Source organism: Penicillium riverlandense, assembly GCF_028828495.1.
Source record: "Penicillium riverlandense strain IBT 135883 chromosome Unknown utg000009l_segment0_segment0, whole genome shotgun sequence".
NCBI lineage: Eukaryota > Fungi > Ascomycota > Eurotiomycetes > Eurotiales > Aspergillaceae > Penicillium > Penicillium riverlandense.
In genome coordinates this window covers 821,366-836,890 of record NW_026643200.1, presented here as the reverse complement: position 1 = coordinate 836,890, position 15,525 = coordinate 821,366, and the positions used below count along the sequence as shown (strand labels likewise).

General features: G+C 49.4%; 6 protein-coding genes across 6 annotated transcripts; 4 read left to right on the top strand and 2 right to left on the bottom strand.

The window, feature by feature from the left end:
• Positions 1-2,621: 2,621 nt before the first annotated feature.
• Positions 2,622-4,469, top strand: N7474_010609 (uncharacterized protein; the record flags this gene model as incomplete). Its single annotated transcript, XM_057202019.1, has 1 exon — positions 2,622-4,469. One exon carries the CDS (start codon positions 2,622-2,624, stop codon positions 4,467-4,469), a length of 1,848 nt encoding a protein of 615 aa, XP_057048290.1.
• Positions 4,470-4,540: 71 nt separating this feature from the next.
• N7474_010608 (PaaI family thioesterase) lies at positions 4,541-5,567 on the bottom strand (the record flags this gene model as incomplete). Its single annotated transcript, XM_057202018.1, has 10 exons — positions 4,541-4,604; positions 4,672-4,750; positions 4,797-4,815; positions 4,878-4,924; positions 4,989-5,060; positions 5,112-5,154; positions 5,249-5,314; positions 5,361-5,379; positions 5,439-5,479; positions 5,541-5,567. 10 exons carry the CDS (start codon positions 5,565-5,567, stop codon positions 4,541-4,543), a joined length of 477 nt encoding a protein of 158 aa, XP_057048289.1.
• Positions 5,568-5,652: 85 nt separating this feature from the next.
• Positions 5,653-7,353, top strand: N7474_010607 (TFIIH/NER complex subunit TFB2; the record flags this gene model as incomplete). The annotated part of the gene is made up of 4 exons (XM_057202017.1): positions 5,653-5,869; positions 5,918-6,005; positions 6,064-7,029; positions 7,101-7,353. 4 exons carry the CDS (start codon positions 5,653-5,655, stop codon positions 7,351-7,353), a joined length of 1,524 nt encoding a protein of 507 aa, XP_057048288.1.
• Positions 7,354-8,586: 1,233 nt separating this feature from the next.
• Positions 8,587-9,546, top strand: N7474_010606 (uncharacterized protein; the record flags this gene model as incomplete). Its single annotated transcript, XM_057202016.1, has 1 exon — positions 8,587-9,546. One exon carries the CDS (start codon positions 8,587-8,589, stop codon positions 9,544-9,546), a length of 960 nt encoding a protein of 319 aa, XP_057048287.1.
• An 861-nt stretch (positions 9,547-10,407) lies between these two features.
• Positions 10,408-11,421, bottom strand: N7474_010605 (uncharacterized protein; the record flags this gene model as incomplete). The annotated part of the gene is made up of 2 exons (XM_057202015.1): positions 10,408-11,227; positions 11,279-11,421. 2 exons carry the CDS (start codon positions 11,419-11,421, stop codon positions 10,408-10,410), a joined length of 963 nt encoding a protein of 320 aa, XP_057048286.1.
• A 1,544-nt stretch (positions 11,422-12,965) lies between these two features.
• On the top strand, positions 12,966-14,414 carry N7474_010604 (uncharacterized protein; the record flags this gene model as incomplete). The annotated part of the gene is made up of 3 exons (XM_057202014.1): positions 12,966-13,053; positions 13,107-13,969; positions 14,022-14,414. 3 exons carry the CDS (start codon positions 12,966-12,968, stop codon positions 14,412-14,414), a joined length of 1,344 nt encoding a protein of 447 aa, XP_057048285.1.
• Positions 14,415-15,525: the final 1,111 nt, after the last annotated feature.

Genomic DNA, 15,525 nt, shown 5'->3' with positions numbered 1-15,525 from the left:
CTATGGTTCGGGCAGGCTCTTACCCAACATGGCTTAGTCGCGCTAGGCTGCGTTGAATTTGCCGTCGGCTCGGAACGTAATCATGGTGCAAATACTTACTAGGCCAAACAGTCATCTGAAGTATGGACTCGTCATCTATAGAACGCGACTTCGGAGAGCTGATTGCCTGACCGGGTTAGCGCCCTGTCCGCGCTTGCCTTGAATTCCCGGCCTTTTTCAAAGGTCATACATAATGGTACACTCCATTTATTAGACAAATGTGTAGTCTATATCTTATCACCATTTTTACCCGTTTACTTCAGTCTCTGATTTTGGTATAGCTGAGACCAATATACATGAGAGTATCTCATGATATTCAAGGTGACAACAACAATGATGATATTATCCGTGGTGCCGTAGGCAGCATCCGTTTTCGGGGACCTTATCTTCGGTCCGCCAGCATGTTGTGAACAGGGAGAAGAGGTTAGTGAAAGGTTCCGGTTTGACACTGTGGTGGAGTGACTGTTCAATGTACCTTTCATTGCCACTGCTGCCTTTGGACCTCACATTCTTTACTATTTGCTCCTATTGTACTATTCGCCTGCTGCCTTTGAGACCTTACACTCGCTTCCTTTGCTTTGTCTCGTTTATTTCAACCCTTTTCTTCTCTCTTTCCTCTTCCTCTCTTTCCCTACCAACCTTTCTCCCCTCCAACTTTCTCCTCTTCTTCTCTGGGCTGGACCGAGATTCTTCATTTTCGACTATCCTTTGAGTTCAAGCGCTCTCCCCGACAGAAATCTGTGTCTGATGTGCCAAGTAAATCTGACCCTGTCTCTCTCATTCACGATCTGACTGTGAGCTGGACAGTTTGGGCTGCAGACAGTTTGAGGGGCTTTCTTAACAATCAAACCAGGGGAGATATAACCACTTTCTCATCAAGACTGATCAACGCGAGCCTGAAGCCTGTCACACTCGGAGCGGTAGCCGGGAATGATTGCCAGGGATACGAAACTAATGAGGCATGTGAAATCTCTTAGGGTCACAGAACTGTTCCTTATTGCTTCGGATTCGACATACCCGCATCGACCATCCAGACACTTGATGCCGGACATATACAGATACTCAATGATTCACGAAACTTGCGATCTCTTGTCTTGACTTGATCATGCTGCCTCGTGTCCGTCATAATCTAATAACCGAAAACTGGTCCCGCATGAGCAGAATGAGCATACCAACGTATTTGCCGTTTCCTTTGTATAACGTCGGTACCTGTCGCAAGAAAAGACCTTCGCAACGATTGACCAGATTCTTCCTTTGAACAATCGAAATATCCAGGTGCATCACCGACGACGGGAATTGAAATGGCCCGACGACCCGCAAGAGAGACCTTGTTACACAGAAACTATGGACATCTTTGGCTTCTATGCGACTGGCCCCATCACCTTCATAAATGGACGTCATTATGAAGCTATCAAAGTGATTGATCTTCTTCGAGAGGTCGAATCTTCACTGCGAGCCTACGCCTCTCAGTTCAACAGAGATTAGCGGTTTCCACTGATTCTCCCGTCCTCGGTCTATTCATTCGATATGAAATCGACCAATGAAATCTTCTACGCAGCTTTGGAAGCTCAAGTGAACTCTAGTGAAATAGAGCACGAGCAGGGGTCTCTTGCGCTTCCTGAACCGAAGACGTCTGTTAGAATATATGACAGACAGGCTGGAATGTTCCCCTTTCGTGTCAATCGCGAATGCAACATTGCTGAGGCTTCAGGGAGGGGCGTCTCCGGTAAATTCAGAATATGTCAGTTACATCGAACTGGTAGAGCACATCGTTGGGAAAAAATTGTCCACAGGACAAAATCATGATACTCTTCTTTTACAGTGGGGAACGGCGAGTCCTCACTGAGTTGATCCCCGGAAAGCTAGGCTATAGCAAATCCAAATCAAGAGCATTAACGCATCGCAAGGGAACGAAAGTTCCCTTGTTATTGTTTCAACTACTCGCCCGGGGGGAGATGTTAGCCTTTGATTTATTCAAGATCAACAGCGGATGTGTGCTGCGCTCAGTCGTGCCCAGAATTGTCTCGTGGACGTGGGACATGAGGGTTTGAGCAAGACTAACAAATCTGATGCAGGAAAAGGGTTTCAAGCCTGGATAAACTGGTTGGTCTACAAAGGGAACGGGGACGCCTCTGCAAGTGCTGGGAAAAAACCATTTGGTCAAGAAACATCTGGGGATAGACCTCGAAAATTGTCAATTTGAGCCTGCGCGGTTGTGAGTTTGTCAAAACGGTCCCTCAACTTGATCTTGATACTATGGAGGTGGTCTTTTTGTCGTGGGACCTGGATCGCAAGCCGGTTTCTCTGTTTCGAATATTTCACTATTTCGGTTTTACGGTTTTAAATTGGTAGATAAACAATTTCATGGCACTCATAGTTAATCCCATTCTCCTCACTAAGCCATCTTCATCCTCCATCCTCCATCTTGCAACGCCCACTCCAGCCGTCAATCTCTTTTTCATCACTCCTTCTATTCGCTTTCGACTCGACCATCTCTCCTCACCCTCACCTTGTTCCGACAGATTCTTCCGTTCTTCCTTTTGATCTTCAACCAACGCTCTCTCTCGGTGCGTACTGTCACCATGGAACACCGGACTCACATTGAGGGCACGCCTTCTCCCTCCCAGACATCCCACGGCAGCTTCAACTTTCTGGGTCTACCAGACAATGTGCGCCTGCGGGTTTACCTCCAGGCAGGACTTTTTCAGCATGGGCCCATTGACTTGAACCCTATGTCTGCCAAAGAGGGACCGGTTAATTTGTTGTCCGTGGCGTACGATTCCCCTTCTGATATATGCCGATGCTTCTATCCGTCCATGACAGACGGTCACTACTGTAGCATCAATAATCTCGCTCCCCAGAATCACCCCTGGAGATTCTACCCTCGCCTTCGCCGTTTCTGCACCTGCGAGCTCCCAACTCTGATCAGACATCAGTCCATACCTGTGCAACTTCTTCATACCTCGAGGGCTATTTCTCAGGAAGCAACCTTGTTGTTCTACTCCGAGAACGCGTTCCAGATCTCTCTCAATCTTCCAGGTGGTCTGTCGGCGCTCCGCCAGCTTCGTCCAAGCACCCTCGCATGCATGAAGTCCCTCCAGATTACCCTTCAAAATAGCAGTGATTGCCTTTACAACGCATGGGTCTGGGACCACTACTTCGTTTGCTCGCGGATCGGCCCTCCCCTCCGGTCCAAGATTCCACGAATTCTCAAGGACGAGTGGAGATACACTTGCAAGCACCTAAGCCGTCACATCGAAGACTCTCGCCTTCAGCTCTCGGTCATATGTGATGTGAACGGTAGAGGCATCGCCGAGCAGTTGCTGAAGCCTCTTATGAAACTACCGACTTTAGCCAGTTTCGCTATTCGTCTGCACCCCTCTTTCAACGAAAGGCTAGATCGTCTATTATATCCGCTGGGGCGCGACATTGCTATGCAATTGACGGGTCGCTCGCATTCAACCGAGACCATCCAGCCATTTCGGTATGGAGATCTGCCCCTTGAACTTCAAGAGCGGATCCTTCATCACACTGACCTTGTGTCACCCTATGACCTCGTCTGGACTCCGACAAATGGGTTTAGGTGGGATCACCTCAACAGAAACCACAACCATTGCTCAACTTGCCTGTCTGTGCGCGATCGCTGTTGTTGGCAATTTAGTGACGAAAAGTACATCTTGGCCCGTCAATGTTCATGCTGGCGCTTTCCTCTCTCTATGTTCCTTGCTAACCGAGATATGCATGACATGGCGATGCGGATCTTCTATTCAATGAATCACTTCAAGCTGCTTCCCTATTCGGCATGCACAGATGCTCCGTACTCATTGCGCCTGCACAAGCCCTTGTCACCCTTTATTGATTTTCTCCCCGTGAATGCTCTGAAGCATTTGCGCTCCGTGCAATTTGTCTTCGACTGGCAATGCGTGCGGATCTGGGAACAAGAAGGCACTTACAAGCTGTGGCAAGAAACCGTCGAGAAAGTGAAGCTCAGCATTCCTGCACGTCTCCATGTCACGGTCGATATGTCTCACAGTTGGGTGATCGGAAGGCATTACTGGCTCGACGACCGGTGGGAGTTCAACCCGTGGTTGGAAAGGGCCAGGTTCCAGACACATTGCCTCAAACTCATCAATCCGCTCATCTATCTCCGTCTTAAAAGTTTCCAAGTCTATCTTCCTTGCAATCCTGGGGAAGATCCGTGGGGTTCTGGTGATGAGTATGATGAGTATGATGAGGATGATGAAGATGATGAATTCCGGCCCTCGGCACAGGATCTGGAGCAGATGGTGATGGGAAATGGGTATCATAACCATTCTGATGCCAAGTACGGATGGAGCAATATTTTAACAGGATGTGCAATGGCCGAGGACTTTGACGACTGGCAGAGGAATTGCCATATCCTTTTTCGCCCTCACGATCTTGAGTTATGATTGATTGTTCCTTTTATGGTTCTGTCGGAGGGTCTTTTCTTTTCGTCATGAGATTTCCCTATCATACATGATTATTGCTCCTTGCTGATTTCCTCCACAATGTTCTGCGGGTCTCTCCATGCCAGGGTGACATATCTGTGCGCGCGTGTATCTATTAGATTTCTGGCACGAACAATCCAAGAAGATAATCATTAATACGCACTTGGTGTGGCTTCCCCGGGCAACAATTTCCCCCTTGGCATTGGTAAACTTGATTGAGGTATAGGCAAGAGTTTTGCCAACTGTCAGATGTTAGCTGAGGACATGCAATGTAGTTGGACGACATACACTTGTCGCATGTCACCTCCTGAGAATGGGTTAGTCAGTAAAGATCTAGATCTCAGCATCAGGATGAGAGAGCAGACATACCGCCAGGATCCTGTCTCCAATCTTGCCGCCAGAGCTGAGATAGGTGACTGTTGAAATGACAGTTAGAATTCGTCTTCAGGTACATAAATATGTCTCCGGGTATAGGATTACCGTTCAAATCGGTGGACACGCCCGTCGCAAACAGGCCACGAGATGCCACGGCCAAGGAGCCACCGAGGTCAACTATTTGAGTTATGAGTTGGCAGGTCACCGCATGGAAGAAATTGGACTTACCCATGCTAGCAATTGTGCCGCCATGGAGGATGTTCAATCGGTTCTAGGCATGTCAGTACCATGTATACAGATTGGTTGACAAACATATTGACATGCGAATTGCAACGTTAGAAGCAAATGGTACTTGGGGAACATACAGTGTGTTCCTTCCGGATGTCAAGCTCAAAGTTGACTGTTCCCGGCCTGGCGGCTGTGACTTGGAGCTAGACGGAGATATTAGCATACATGTTGAGCAGTATAGTCACTCACACCCACATTATTCAACAGTCTATGCCATTTCCAGAATCGTCAGCGACTGCTGGACCAAAACATGATTGCATCACCTACCGAGGCTCTAGGCCCGAATTAGCCCGAAAGGACTCCCACACCTAGACAAATACAGTGGTCAGCAGTTATTTCATAAACATGACGGGCATGTCTCTTATTTACCGATCTGACAAATCGTAGAGCAGTCATTTTGGCGAGCAATTGGGTGATCGTTGATTGTTTAGGAAGATGGGAGGAGGAGCCGAATGCGCTTCGGCTTATCGGGAGCTGCGTGATGTGGCCGCTTCGCCTGCCGTACCTGCGACATCATCATCGTCTTCCATTCCAGCGCTTCGACTGGACCAGCTGCGTCGCTCCGGTCACTGCCATGGCGACCGCCACGTCCCGACCCTTTGAGTATCTTCAGGGCCTGCCGGGGGTGACCCTTCGCAAGCTGTACCAGCAGCCATCCACCGCCCTAGCCATCTTTCGGCGCATGCTGCCTGAATTGGGTATTTTGAGCTCTCCTCGACTGCCACCACAAGACTGACTCGCTGTAGCGAAATGCTTTGTCATGGCGCTGTTGTACTTGCAAGGCCCGTTTCCGCAGGATGATCTGGAAGCTTGGGTCAAATCTGAAAGCAAGAAGTGAGCGCGTCTGATGCCCAAATAAAAAAAACCTAGCTGACCCGAATCGATTCAAAAGACAAAGAGATGATGCGATCGATATCTTGAAACGGCTCTCTATCTTGACTCACCCGAACCCGGTAATCGACAAGGTCATTGAGGAGAAGACCGGGAAAGAAAATGGAGAGAAACAGAAAAAGACCGTGAGGCTTCCGGCGTACCAGGTCACCAAGGAGTTTGCTCGCTCGCTTCAACAAGCGCTCATGGGCTCTGAGAACTCCCATTCCTTTGGTGTCTTTTCTCAAGGGCCCGACCAGACCCCCGTTTCGATTGTTGACTTGGATGACTATGCGCGGCGGCAGTGGGAAGGAGTCCTGGGATACATGGTGGGAACAGATGCGCTGGGCGGATTGCGTGAGGTCAAACTGAGCAACGGAGTGAAACAACTGTTGCAAGCAGGCCATTTGGTGGAGATTCGTGATCGCCGAGTGGACATCACCAAGGACGGGTTTGGATTCGTGCTGCAAGATGTTAATACGCAGGTCTGGCATATCTTGATCCTTTATGTGGAAAGCGCCGAGGCCATCGGCATGGATAGTGTCGAGGTGCTCTCGTTCCTCTTCCTGCTGAGCAGCTTGGAGCTGGGCCAATCCTACGAAAAGCGACACTTGAATGAGGTCCAACTGCGCACCCTCGCCGATCTGTCCGACTTCGGCATTGTTTACCAGGACAACCCAGACGCCCCGTGCTTCTATCCCACGCGTCTTGCAACCACGCTCACTTCTGACTCGGTTGCACTCAGCAATCCTGTAACTGGCTCAATTACGGGACCGGTAGGCACATCCTCTGGCGGCAGCACGGGGTTCATAATCATTGAAACCAACTACCGTCTCTACGCCTATACCTCCTCGCCTCTCCAAATTTCCCTCATTTCTCTTTTTACCAATCTCAAATACCGCTTCACGAACCTGGTCACTGGGAAAATCACGCGCCAGTCAGTGCGCCGAGCAATCGAGATGGGCATCACAGCGGACCAGATCATCTCGTATCTCTTGACGCACGCGCACCCTCAGATGCGAAAGCACAACGCCACATATTCTACGTCCAACGCTTCAGGCATCCCCCCTCCGTGCTTCCGCCCACCGTCACCGATCAGATCAGGTTATGGCAACTCGAGCGGGACCGTCTCCGAGCCACATCAGGGTTTCTGTTCAAGGATTTCAGTGCCTTTAACGAATACCTGGCTCCATGCCAGCATGCCGCAGAGATCGGTGTGTTGGTTTGGAAATCGGACAGGAGGCGTATGTTTTTCGTCACCGAGCATAAACAGGTTGCAGAGTTCTTGCGAAGTCAGAATCGACCTCAATGACTATGCGCTTAGGGTGAACCCAGATTGCAAGGATTGGGGCGTTCTACTGGGGTCACGTCAGACATTTTACGGAATACATGGAGTTTCTTTGCCCTCGGAGTTCAATCTTCAAACATGTATGATAAGGGGAATCTCTAAAAGAAGCTATACATGTTATTTGCTGCCAAAAATCATGGCCTCGCGGCTACCAATCCTTAGCACCGGTGTTAAATAACTGCTCGCCCGCCGTTCATCCCCCCTTTCTCAAGCCATTTCCTAAATCTCACAACTGTATCTCCTGTCAGATCATTCGGCAAAAGAATGTGAACGTCAGAGACTCGACCAACTACCCCAGTCTGGGCACGGACAAGTCCCTCGTCGAAGTGGTAGAAAAGTCCCCGACTTCCGCAGATGAAATGGGGTCTGCAGCATAGAAATCGGCTTGCTCAGGGGCTTGTCCGGAGTATAGAAGTTGGAAATGACGCCAAATTATGAGGGTATATTAGACCATTCTGCCCTTTGAAGAAAGACAGACGGAGGCCATGATGTTGCCATATGGTGGTAAAGGGTGAGGAGGAATCGGGGCTTGTCTTGTCGAGATGACTCGTTGGCGTCAAGTTGTGGGATTGTTGCCTCAATCGGGTCTCCTATTGTCTAGGGTCCGCATCGAGGTCGCGTATAAACACCCCCGAGGAGATCAAAGCGAGGGAATGACTCGGGGGAAAAAGCGACATCAAGACTAAGTGGTGAGGCTGACGACGAAGCCGAGAGTGGGTTGGCCATCTCGGGAACTGCCAATGCTGATTGGCGGATGTTTTGAAGGGACCGAGCATGTTTGTGGTATAGGTTCGAGGATGGATCGAAGACGGAATATTCAATCAATGCTTTACAAGTAGAGATGATGTTTGGATCTGTCCGAAAGCCCCTGGTGCCTGACTCAGGGGGTTTGATTATTACGGCTTCGGACCACGCAAGCATGCTGAAGGGGCGCGGTCCACATTCCATGAACGGGAGCATCTCCAACCAAGTCAGAATCGAGTAAAATTGTCAACAGGTCATACAATAATGTATAGATCTGTCTTCCGCGGATAAAAGCCACCCAAGCCACCCGGCTGGTGTGGATCGGGCCAGACCAATCCCCGTCCACTCCCATCACCGCCCCTTCCAATAACAACCCCCGCTGCAAAATTCAGTCCCTGAGCGCGATCCCTGTGGCTTTTTTCTCTCCAAGGATCGAGATCCTGCGGAAGAAATATGTCCTCGTCAAGTGAATCCAGTGCCGGGAACTGGATCACAAGCAGCTACACTGGAAACAGTAATGGCGTCCGCATCACCATCGCGACCTTCGTCGGCGTCGCGTGGTACAACGTGATCGAGCTGATCGTGCTCATCTGCCTCACCTTCAAACGCTATCGTGGTCCTTACTTCTGGAGCATGCTGATTGCCTCCGTCGGTATTCTTCCTTACTCAGTCGGCTATTTGATCAAGTTCTTCAATTTGACCTCGGCCACTTGGGTCCCAGTGACTTTGTTGACTGTTGGCTGGTGGTCGATGGTGACCGGCCAATCGTTTGTGCTGTACTCTCGTCTACATCTGGTCCTCCAGGACATGCGCGTGCTGCGCTTGGTGAAGGGCATGATCATTATGAATATCATTATTCTTCACATCCCGACCACCGTCCTGACCTATGCCGCCAACTTCTCCACTTCGCCCGAGACCGTCATGGGCTACGACGTGATGGAAAAGTTGCAATTGACCGGCTTCTGTGTGCAAGAAGTCATCATCTCCAGCATCTACATGTGGGAGACCAATCGCATGCTGCAACTCAACCCAGACCATAATAGCCGCAAAACTATCATCCAGCTCCTGGCTGTCAATGTTGCCTGTATTCTCATGGACATCGCCCTAATGATCATTGAGTTCATGAATTTCTACATCTACCAGACCACCCTCAAGGCCACTCTTTACAGCATCAAGCTGAAACTTGAGATTGCCGTTTTGGGAAAGTTGGTCAACATCGCCCATCAGCATGTGTGGAGATCGGATACTTTCAATATCCCTCCCGGTGGCCAGTATCCGTCATTTGTGGATGCTTCCAGGGTCTTGTCCGACTTCAACCACGCTGAAATCAATCCCACTGAATCTGCCACAACGAGTCGGGGCTCCAAAGCACGCACCACGGGCTTGGAGGCTATCGAGTGTGATGTGTCGTGAGATTTTGTTCCGGATTCATTGAACGATTCTACAACCGATGAGCTCTAATACTGCTCTGGGGTTCTTTTTGGCACCGTCGACCTGTCTGTGTCTGGAAAAAAGAAACTTCATAAAGAGCCCGAAGCTTCTGGTACCGAGCGATGTACGCCACGTATATTTCAACGACGCTGGAAACCCAGATCCCATCGCCATCCCGCCCCTCCCCTCAACCGGGGACAGACTAAGTGTTCCTGTGCCCATTGAAACAACCATCCCTGCAACTGGGTCTCAAATGAATATCATGGCTGGCTGCTCGGAAATGACGATAATGTCTGCATACAAATCGGAGTTTGGACTAGATTTTGGGGATATAAGAGAAGGTTCTCACTTCACACGAGGCTACGATATTATGAACTGCATAATTCTAAGTTTAGATACCTCAATAACAACACTGCATTGCATGCCTACCACGTTTTCGTATCATGCGAGCTGCTCTCAACGGATCGGGCGTTGGGTCCGATGTTTTCGCCTGCCTGGGTGAGAACTACACCCAGTTCCTCCGACTACTTTACGCCACTCGACGTGTGTTGGCCTTTCCCAGAAGAGGCGGGTGGAAGTGGGGCAATCACTTGAACAAAAATGATGGGGATGCATGACCGGCTCTGACTTTCCAGTGTCTGTGATCCGGGCCTTGACCCGGGCCCCGACGCCAACCGGCCGGGCCGGTCAACTCGGCGGGGATAGGGCTCAACCACAACAACCGAAGAGAGACAATCACGAATCCAGAAAAAGAAACCCATAGAAATGAATAAAATAAATGGTATATTATTGATCTATCATGTCGTCTCTATAATCTCTATAAAATCAGTCTGCTGTTGGGCGTCATGAAGGCGAGCGCCGTTCATCCAACTGTTCGTGTAGATACAGCCGGCCCTCCGTGTTCACAAAGCCACCGATCCCAAATGCGGGGATAATGCGACACATGCGTAAGAGCGAAGCACTGATCCAGTCCCGGCTGACCCTAGACACCCGGTCCTTTGCTGGGCGGACTTGGGGCCGGTTGTAGAGGTCCAGACCCAGTAGGTGGATCGGTGTGCTGATCAGCTGGATAGAGGCCGGAATTGCTAGTTGGGCAATCAGAATTTTCAGGTATTCTTGGGACGCCACAGAGTCGGGAATCGACGCCGATACCATGGCGGGTAGGCTGAAGGATCCGAAGATGGTGAGGCCGTCACGGATCAGAAAGGCGGAGTAGGTGGCCAAGGGGATTCTGGTGCGGCCGATAGAACGGGCAGTTTTGGGCTTGGGTTGTGGTTGGGATGACGTTTCGGTGGCTGCCTGGGTGTTTGATGTAGGTGTTGTGGATGGTGGGGTGGTAGTCGGAGGAGTCGTGGTGGTGGTATTCTTGTGTCCAAAAAGTTGTGCGAACTTAACGTCTTTCCAGATGCCCACGGAAGAGTTCACCAGGAAGGTAGATGCGAATGAAGTCATGCCGGCAATGGCATGGTCAATTTTGGGGTATAATTTCTCGAGAATCGTCTCGGATGCATTGGCTGTTGCGAACGTCGCTGTATAAAGGGACCAGACGAGTAGACTGGGTCGTGATGTCAAAAATGTAGCAGGCTGTGTAATGGAGAACCATAGGTGCCTCCGGAATGCGGGCAAGAGAGGTTGGTTATAGAAGGATTTCTCGACGACGAGTCTTTCGCAGCGTCAGCTTGTTGATCTTGTCGGGATCCGTACTTCACCATACCTGTCAAATATCATCACCGCTGGTGTAATCAGTGTTGCCGAACCTGCAGCAACGAGCACGTCTGCCGCCAGAAGCTCCCCCATCCGGCTCCGGCTCCGCTGGAGGCCAAAAGGGAATGGCTGATCCTGGAGGTTTTGGGTCATGTTCTCGGGCGCTGAATCAAGATTCCCGACACCAAGTTCATATGTTGGGAGCGTATGCCTTTGGAATCAGGATGATGGAGGGGCAAGTCTGGCGGTAGGATACTTTTTATAGTTATGTAATTGGAAAAGGCTGCGCAGATTGTTAGGTCAGTACGGTTAACTCATAGCGGGCAGTGGTGAAAACAACTCACGGCAATGATTGTAATAAATGAAGGTGGGAGTAAGTTGGAAGAAGTGAAAGAAGTGGAAGACAGTAAATATATGCCTTGACCGAGTATCCGTTTGATAATATATTCCCCATCTTATCGCCCAAACCTGCAAGTATAGATCGGTGAGACCAGAGCCGTTCGGCGCTTGGCTGTGCTTCTGATTGGACGACTGCTCCGTTCATGCCTGGCTACTCAGGCATCAAAACTTTCTAGAAGACCGCACGGCGATTACACAATGCGAAGAAAATTCAACGGGTGGGATTGCCCCAAGCGGAATGATGCTCTGTCTCTCCCCGCATTTCCCCGACTGTGTGATGGATTGAAGCCCAAATGACGAGGTAATATGGTGGGGTTGAGCATGGGTGCCAGAAAAAATAGGCGGGAGGCCACCGGGGACTGTTTTTGTAGTGTGGTAAAAAGAAACCAGCCAGAAAATGACTATTAAATAAGTGGGCTGGAGCCCTCCGATACATTCGAATTCAGATGATGCAAACGGTGGTCTGATATGCTGTAGAAGCAATGACCATCTGCCGTGTTGATCTTGGCCGGCCTCGGCAAGCACTCATTGGCTAAATACACATCCTGGTACATAACCTGGCACATCCAGGGTAAACACGACGTAAATATGCATAGAAAAGATGGTCATTCAAGCCAAACATCAGCACTTTGTCTTCCGTTCTTTGCTTCCTTCACACCCTCAGGATCTAAATGAATCGTCGATCTAGGCCCCCCTGATTAGTCAGAATGCTTCACCGGTTGTTTTTGTGCCCCTCGATTTGAGAAATCGCATCAGCACTCTGCGACCTCATCCATAAGCCTGGCTATGAGTATATCGGAAAGTTGAGTGGTGCCCCTCATAGAGGAAATGAATCCCGGATTACAATAGAATTCTTCTTGTGAATGGAGGGCGAGCAAAAATAGCAGTTAAAATAAAAAGCAAGTGGAGCATCTGCCTACGCGGCATGCGAGAAGCTGCCCCCTGAATCCCACCACCCTTCAAAATCATCCACGAGTTGACTGGGATAAAACGATAGTGTTATGCAAGCATGTAGATAGCTGGTACTAAAATAACTGTCCGAAGCCATCACAACAACCCTTAATGCAGTTAAAAAGCGGGATGCCGATGGGCCGATCAGCATTCCGTATCAGGTTAGAGCCAAGACTGATCCGCCCTAGCGGACCCGCGAACGACCGCATAAATTTTAGAGGCCATCATAGCTTCTCCTGACTGTTTGAGAGTTGAGATTGTCAAGGATCCTCTTGCTCTGTCGGGACTCAAACTTGAACAAGCTTGGTTGCAGTTTTCAGCTGGGTCGGTCAGAAAACCTGCCCGCCATGGATCCCTCCACGTTCACGGATCCTCAGCTCACTTTACCCGACAAGCTGGTGATCAAAACTCTCATCAGGGATAAATGCTCGGATAGTAAGTCCCATTGACACTACTGAGATTTGACCAGTCGGTTGATAAAGCTTCAGGTGAAACCCACGAAGTGCTGGGGGAGACCATTGATGACAAGGGAGCTGTTGAGAAGCTACACAATCTGAATAATGCCTCACATCCTGACTTCGATCCCACTATCTTCCAGCTATGGGACAATGATGTGCTGCGGGAAAACCTGCCGGAAAGCATACAGCGCTACATACTCCGCCCATATACCAATTGGGCACAAGGAGTCGTGCGCTTTAAGACAGACGTCGTCATGCTGACACATCTGCTCCTCTATTTCACCACTATTGTTCCAAGTGCAGTATATTTGTATCATCACTTTTCCTGGATCCATGGGGTCATACACTGGGTTCTGCAGCTATGGTACTGTGGAGCTTTCACTCTGATGAAGCACCAGCACATCCATATGAACGGAGTGTTAGCGCCTAAATATCGGCTTCTGGACACGGTTTTTCCATACATTCTGGACCCTATGCTAGGGCATACATGGAATTCCTACTATTACCACCACATCAAGCACCACCACGTGGAAGGCAATGGCCAAAATGACTTAAGCACGACCATGTTCTACGATCGCGACAATGTTTTTGATTTTCTCTGCTATGTATGCCGCTTTGTGTTTCTGATCTGGCTGGAACTTCCGCTGTATTTCTGGGGGAAGGGACAGGTGGGTTACGCCTTCAAGGCGGCATTCTGGGAGTTGGGCAATTATGCCTCCCTCTATTTCCTCTACACCCAGGTCAACTCCCATGCCACTCTATTTGTGTTTCTTCTGCCCCTCGCCGTCATGCGGCTTGGTTTAATGGTTGGAAATTGGGGCCAGCACGCCTTCGTGGATCCAGTGGATCCGGATTCGGATTTTCGTTCGAGCATTACTTTGATTGACGTCGCAGTAAGTTTTACAGCGTAGCTTTTGCTAGCGGGCATATTCTGACTCAATATAGAGCAACCGCTTCTCATTCAATGATGGGTATCATACTTCTCACCATTTGAACCCTCGTCGCCACTGGAGGGACCATCCAGTCGCATTTGTCAAACAGAAGGACCGCTATGCTGAAGAAAGGGCCCTAGTGTTCCGCAACGTTGATTATATCTTTATCACCGTGAATTTGCTTCGCAAAAACTACATGCACCTGGCCAAATGCATGATTCCGATTGGTGACCAAGTTGATTTGACTCTGGAGCAACGAGCGGACTTGTTGCGCAGTCGGACTCGACGTTTCCAGAGAAAGACAGGAGAGGTTAGTAAGAACCATGTGCAGAGATCATCATTGGGATTGAAGACAGTGTTCCAACCTCTTTCTGCCTGGAAGAAATGGGCCCTGGCGGCCGAATGAGACTAGATATAGCGCGTTTCTGAAAATCTAGACCATTGCATGCATCTCATAGACAAAGAATCAATTTTCTTTTATTTCAATTTTATACTATTTTACTGGCGGTTCAGAGTGGCAACTACTCACTTGCGAGCTTCTGTGTATAGAACCGCTATTTCCTGGCTATTTATTTTCCACAGATCCCATGTTGTTCAGAAGCTCATCAAAGAGAGGTAGGCAGGTTGGTGATGATTATATAGAGAGAGAGAGAGAGAGAGAGAGAGATGAGGGGAAAAACGGGCATTTATGTAGGCAAAGGAGGACAAAGAAGAAGGTCACAAAACAGTCATAGGCTAAAATGGGACGACATTGTCAAGCAGACCACAGATCGGTAGGAGTCTACTGACCGCTCAATAGGGTCCACGCTCAGTAGGCTTGGCGAAAAAGCCACTTTGACCCGTGGGGAGCATTGTTTCGCGAGTCCGAGATGTCGGCAATTATTTTGTCAGACGCAGGATGTTTGGCAACGATTACCGTCTTGTACCACTTGTACCATGTGTTTGGCTCTTTAGAGACTTTATTCTGGTTGTATATCGTGCCCTGGATACGCGCGAAGTACTGGGTTGGTAAGAACCACTGCATCTCCACTTCACAGCTACCTATCTAAGAGTGTACGCTGCCCGATGAAGTACTTCCTTCGTAGATATACTATTATGTTTAGTGATGAGTTTGTTTGGTAATAGTATGATTATTTGGGTTGACCCATCTTTCAGCTCAATGAAATCGCAGTCCAGTTCCCCGAGAATCGTGGCTTCGATACTTTAACACATCATAGTGATGGCTATAAGTGGATGTATAAATGAATCGGGGCGCGGTACGCCTGCACGCGGCGCTTCAAGACCCTCAGTCCCTGAAGCTGAAGCAGATTTATGATCTTCGCAAGTGTGGCTTTGGATGATAGCTGTCAAGCTGTTTTTGACATTGAGAGGCAACTCTCCGGCATTGTAATCCGTGTTCAATTCTTCCACTATAGATTTTCTTATCGGAAAAACCCAAGATTTGACCGACGTCTCGTTCTGGGGAGCTAAGTAGACGCGGCGGAATAAGCCAAGCTCGAAGTAAACGTGACGTCATT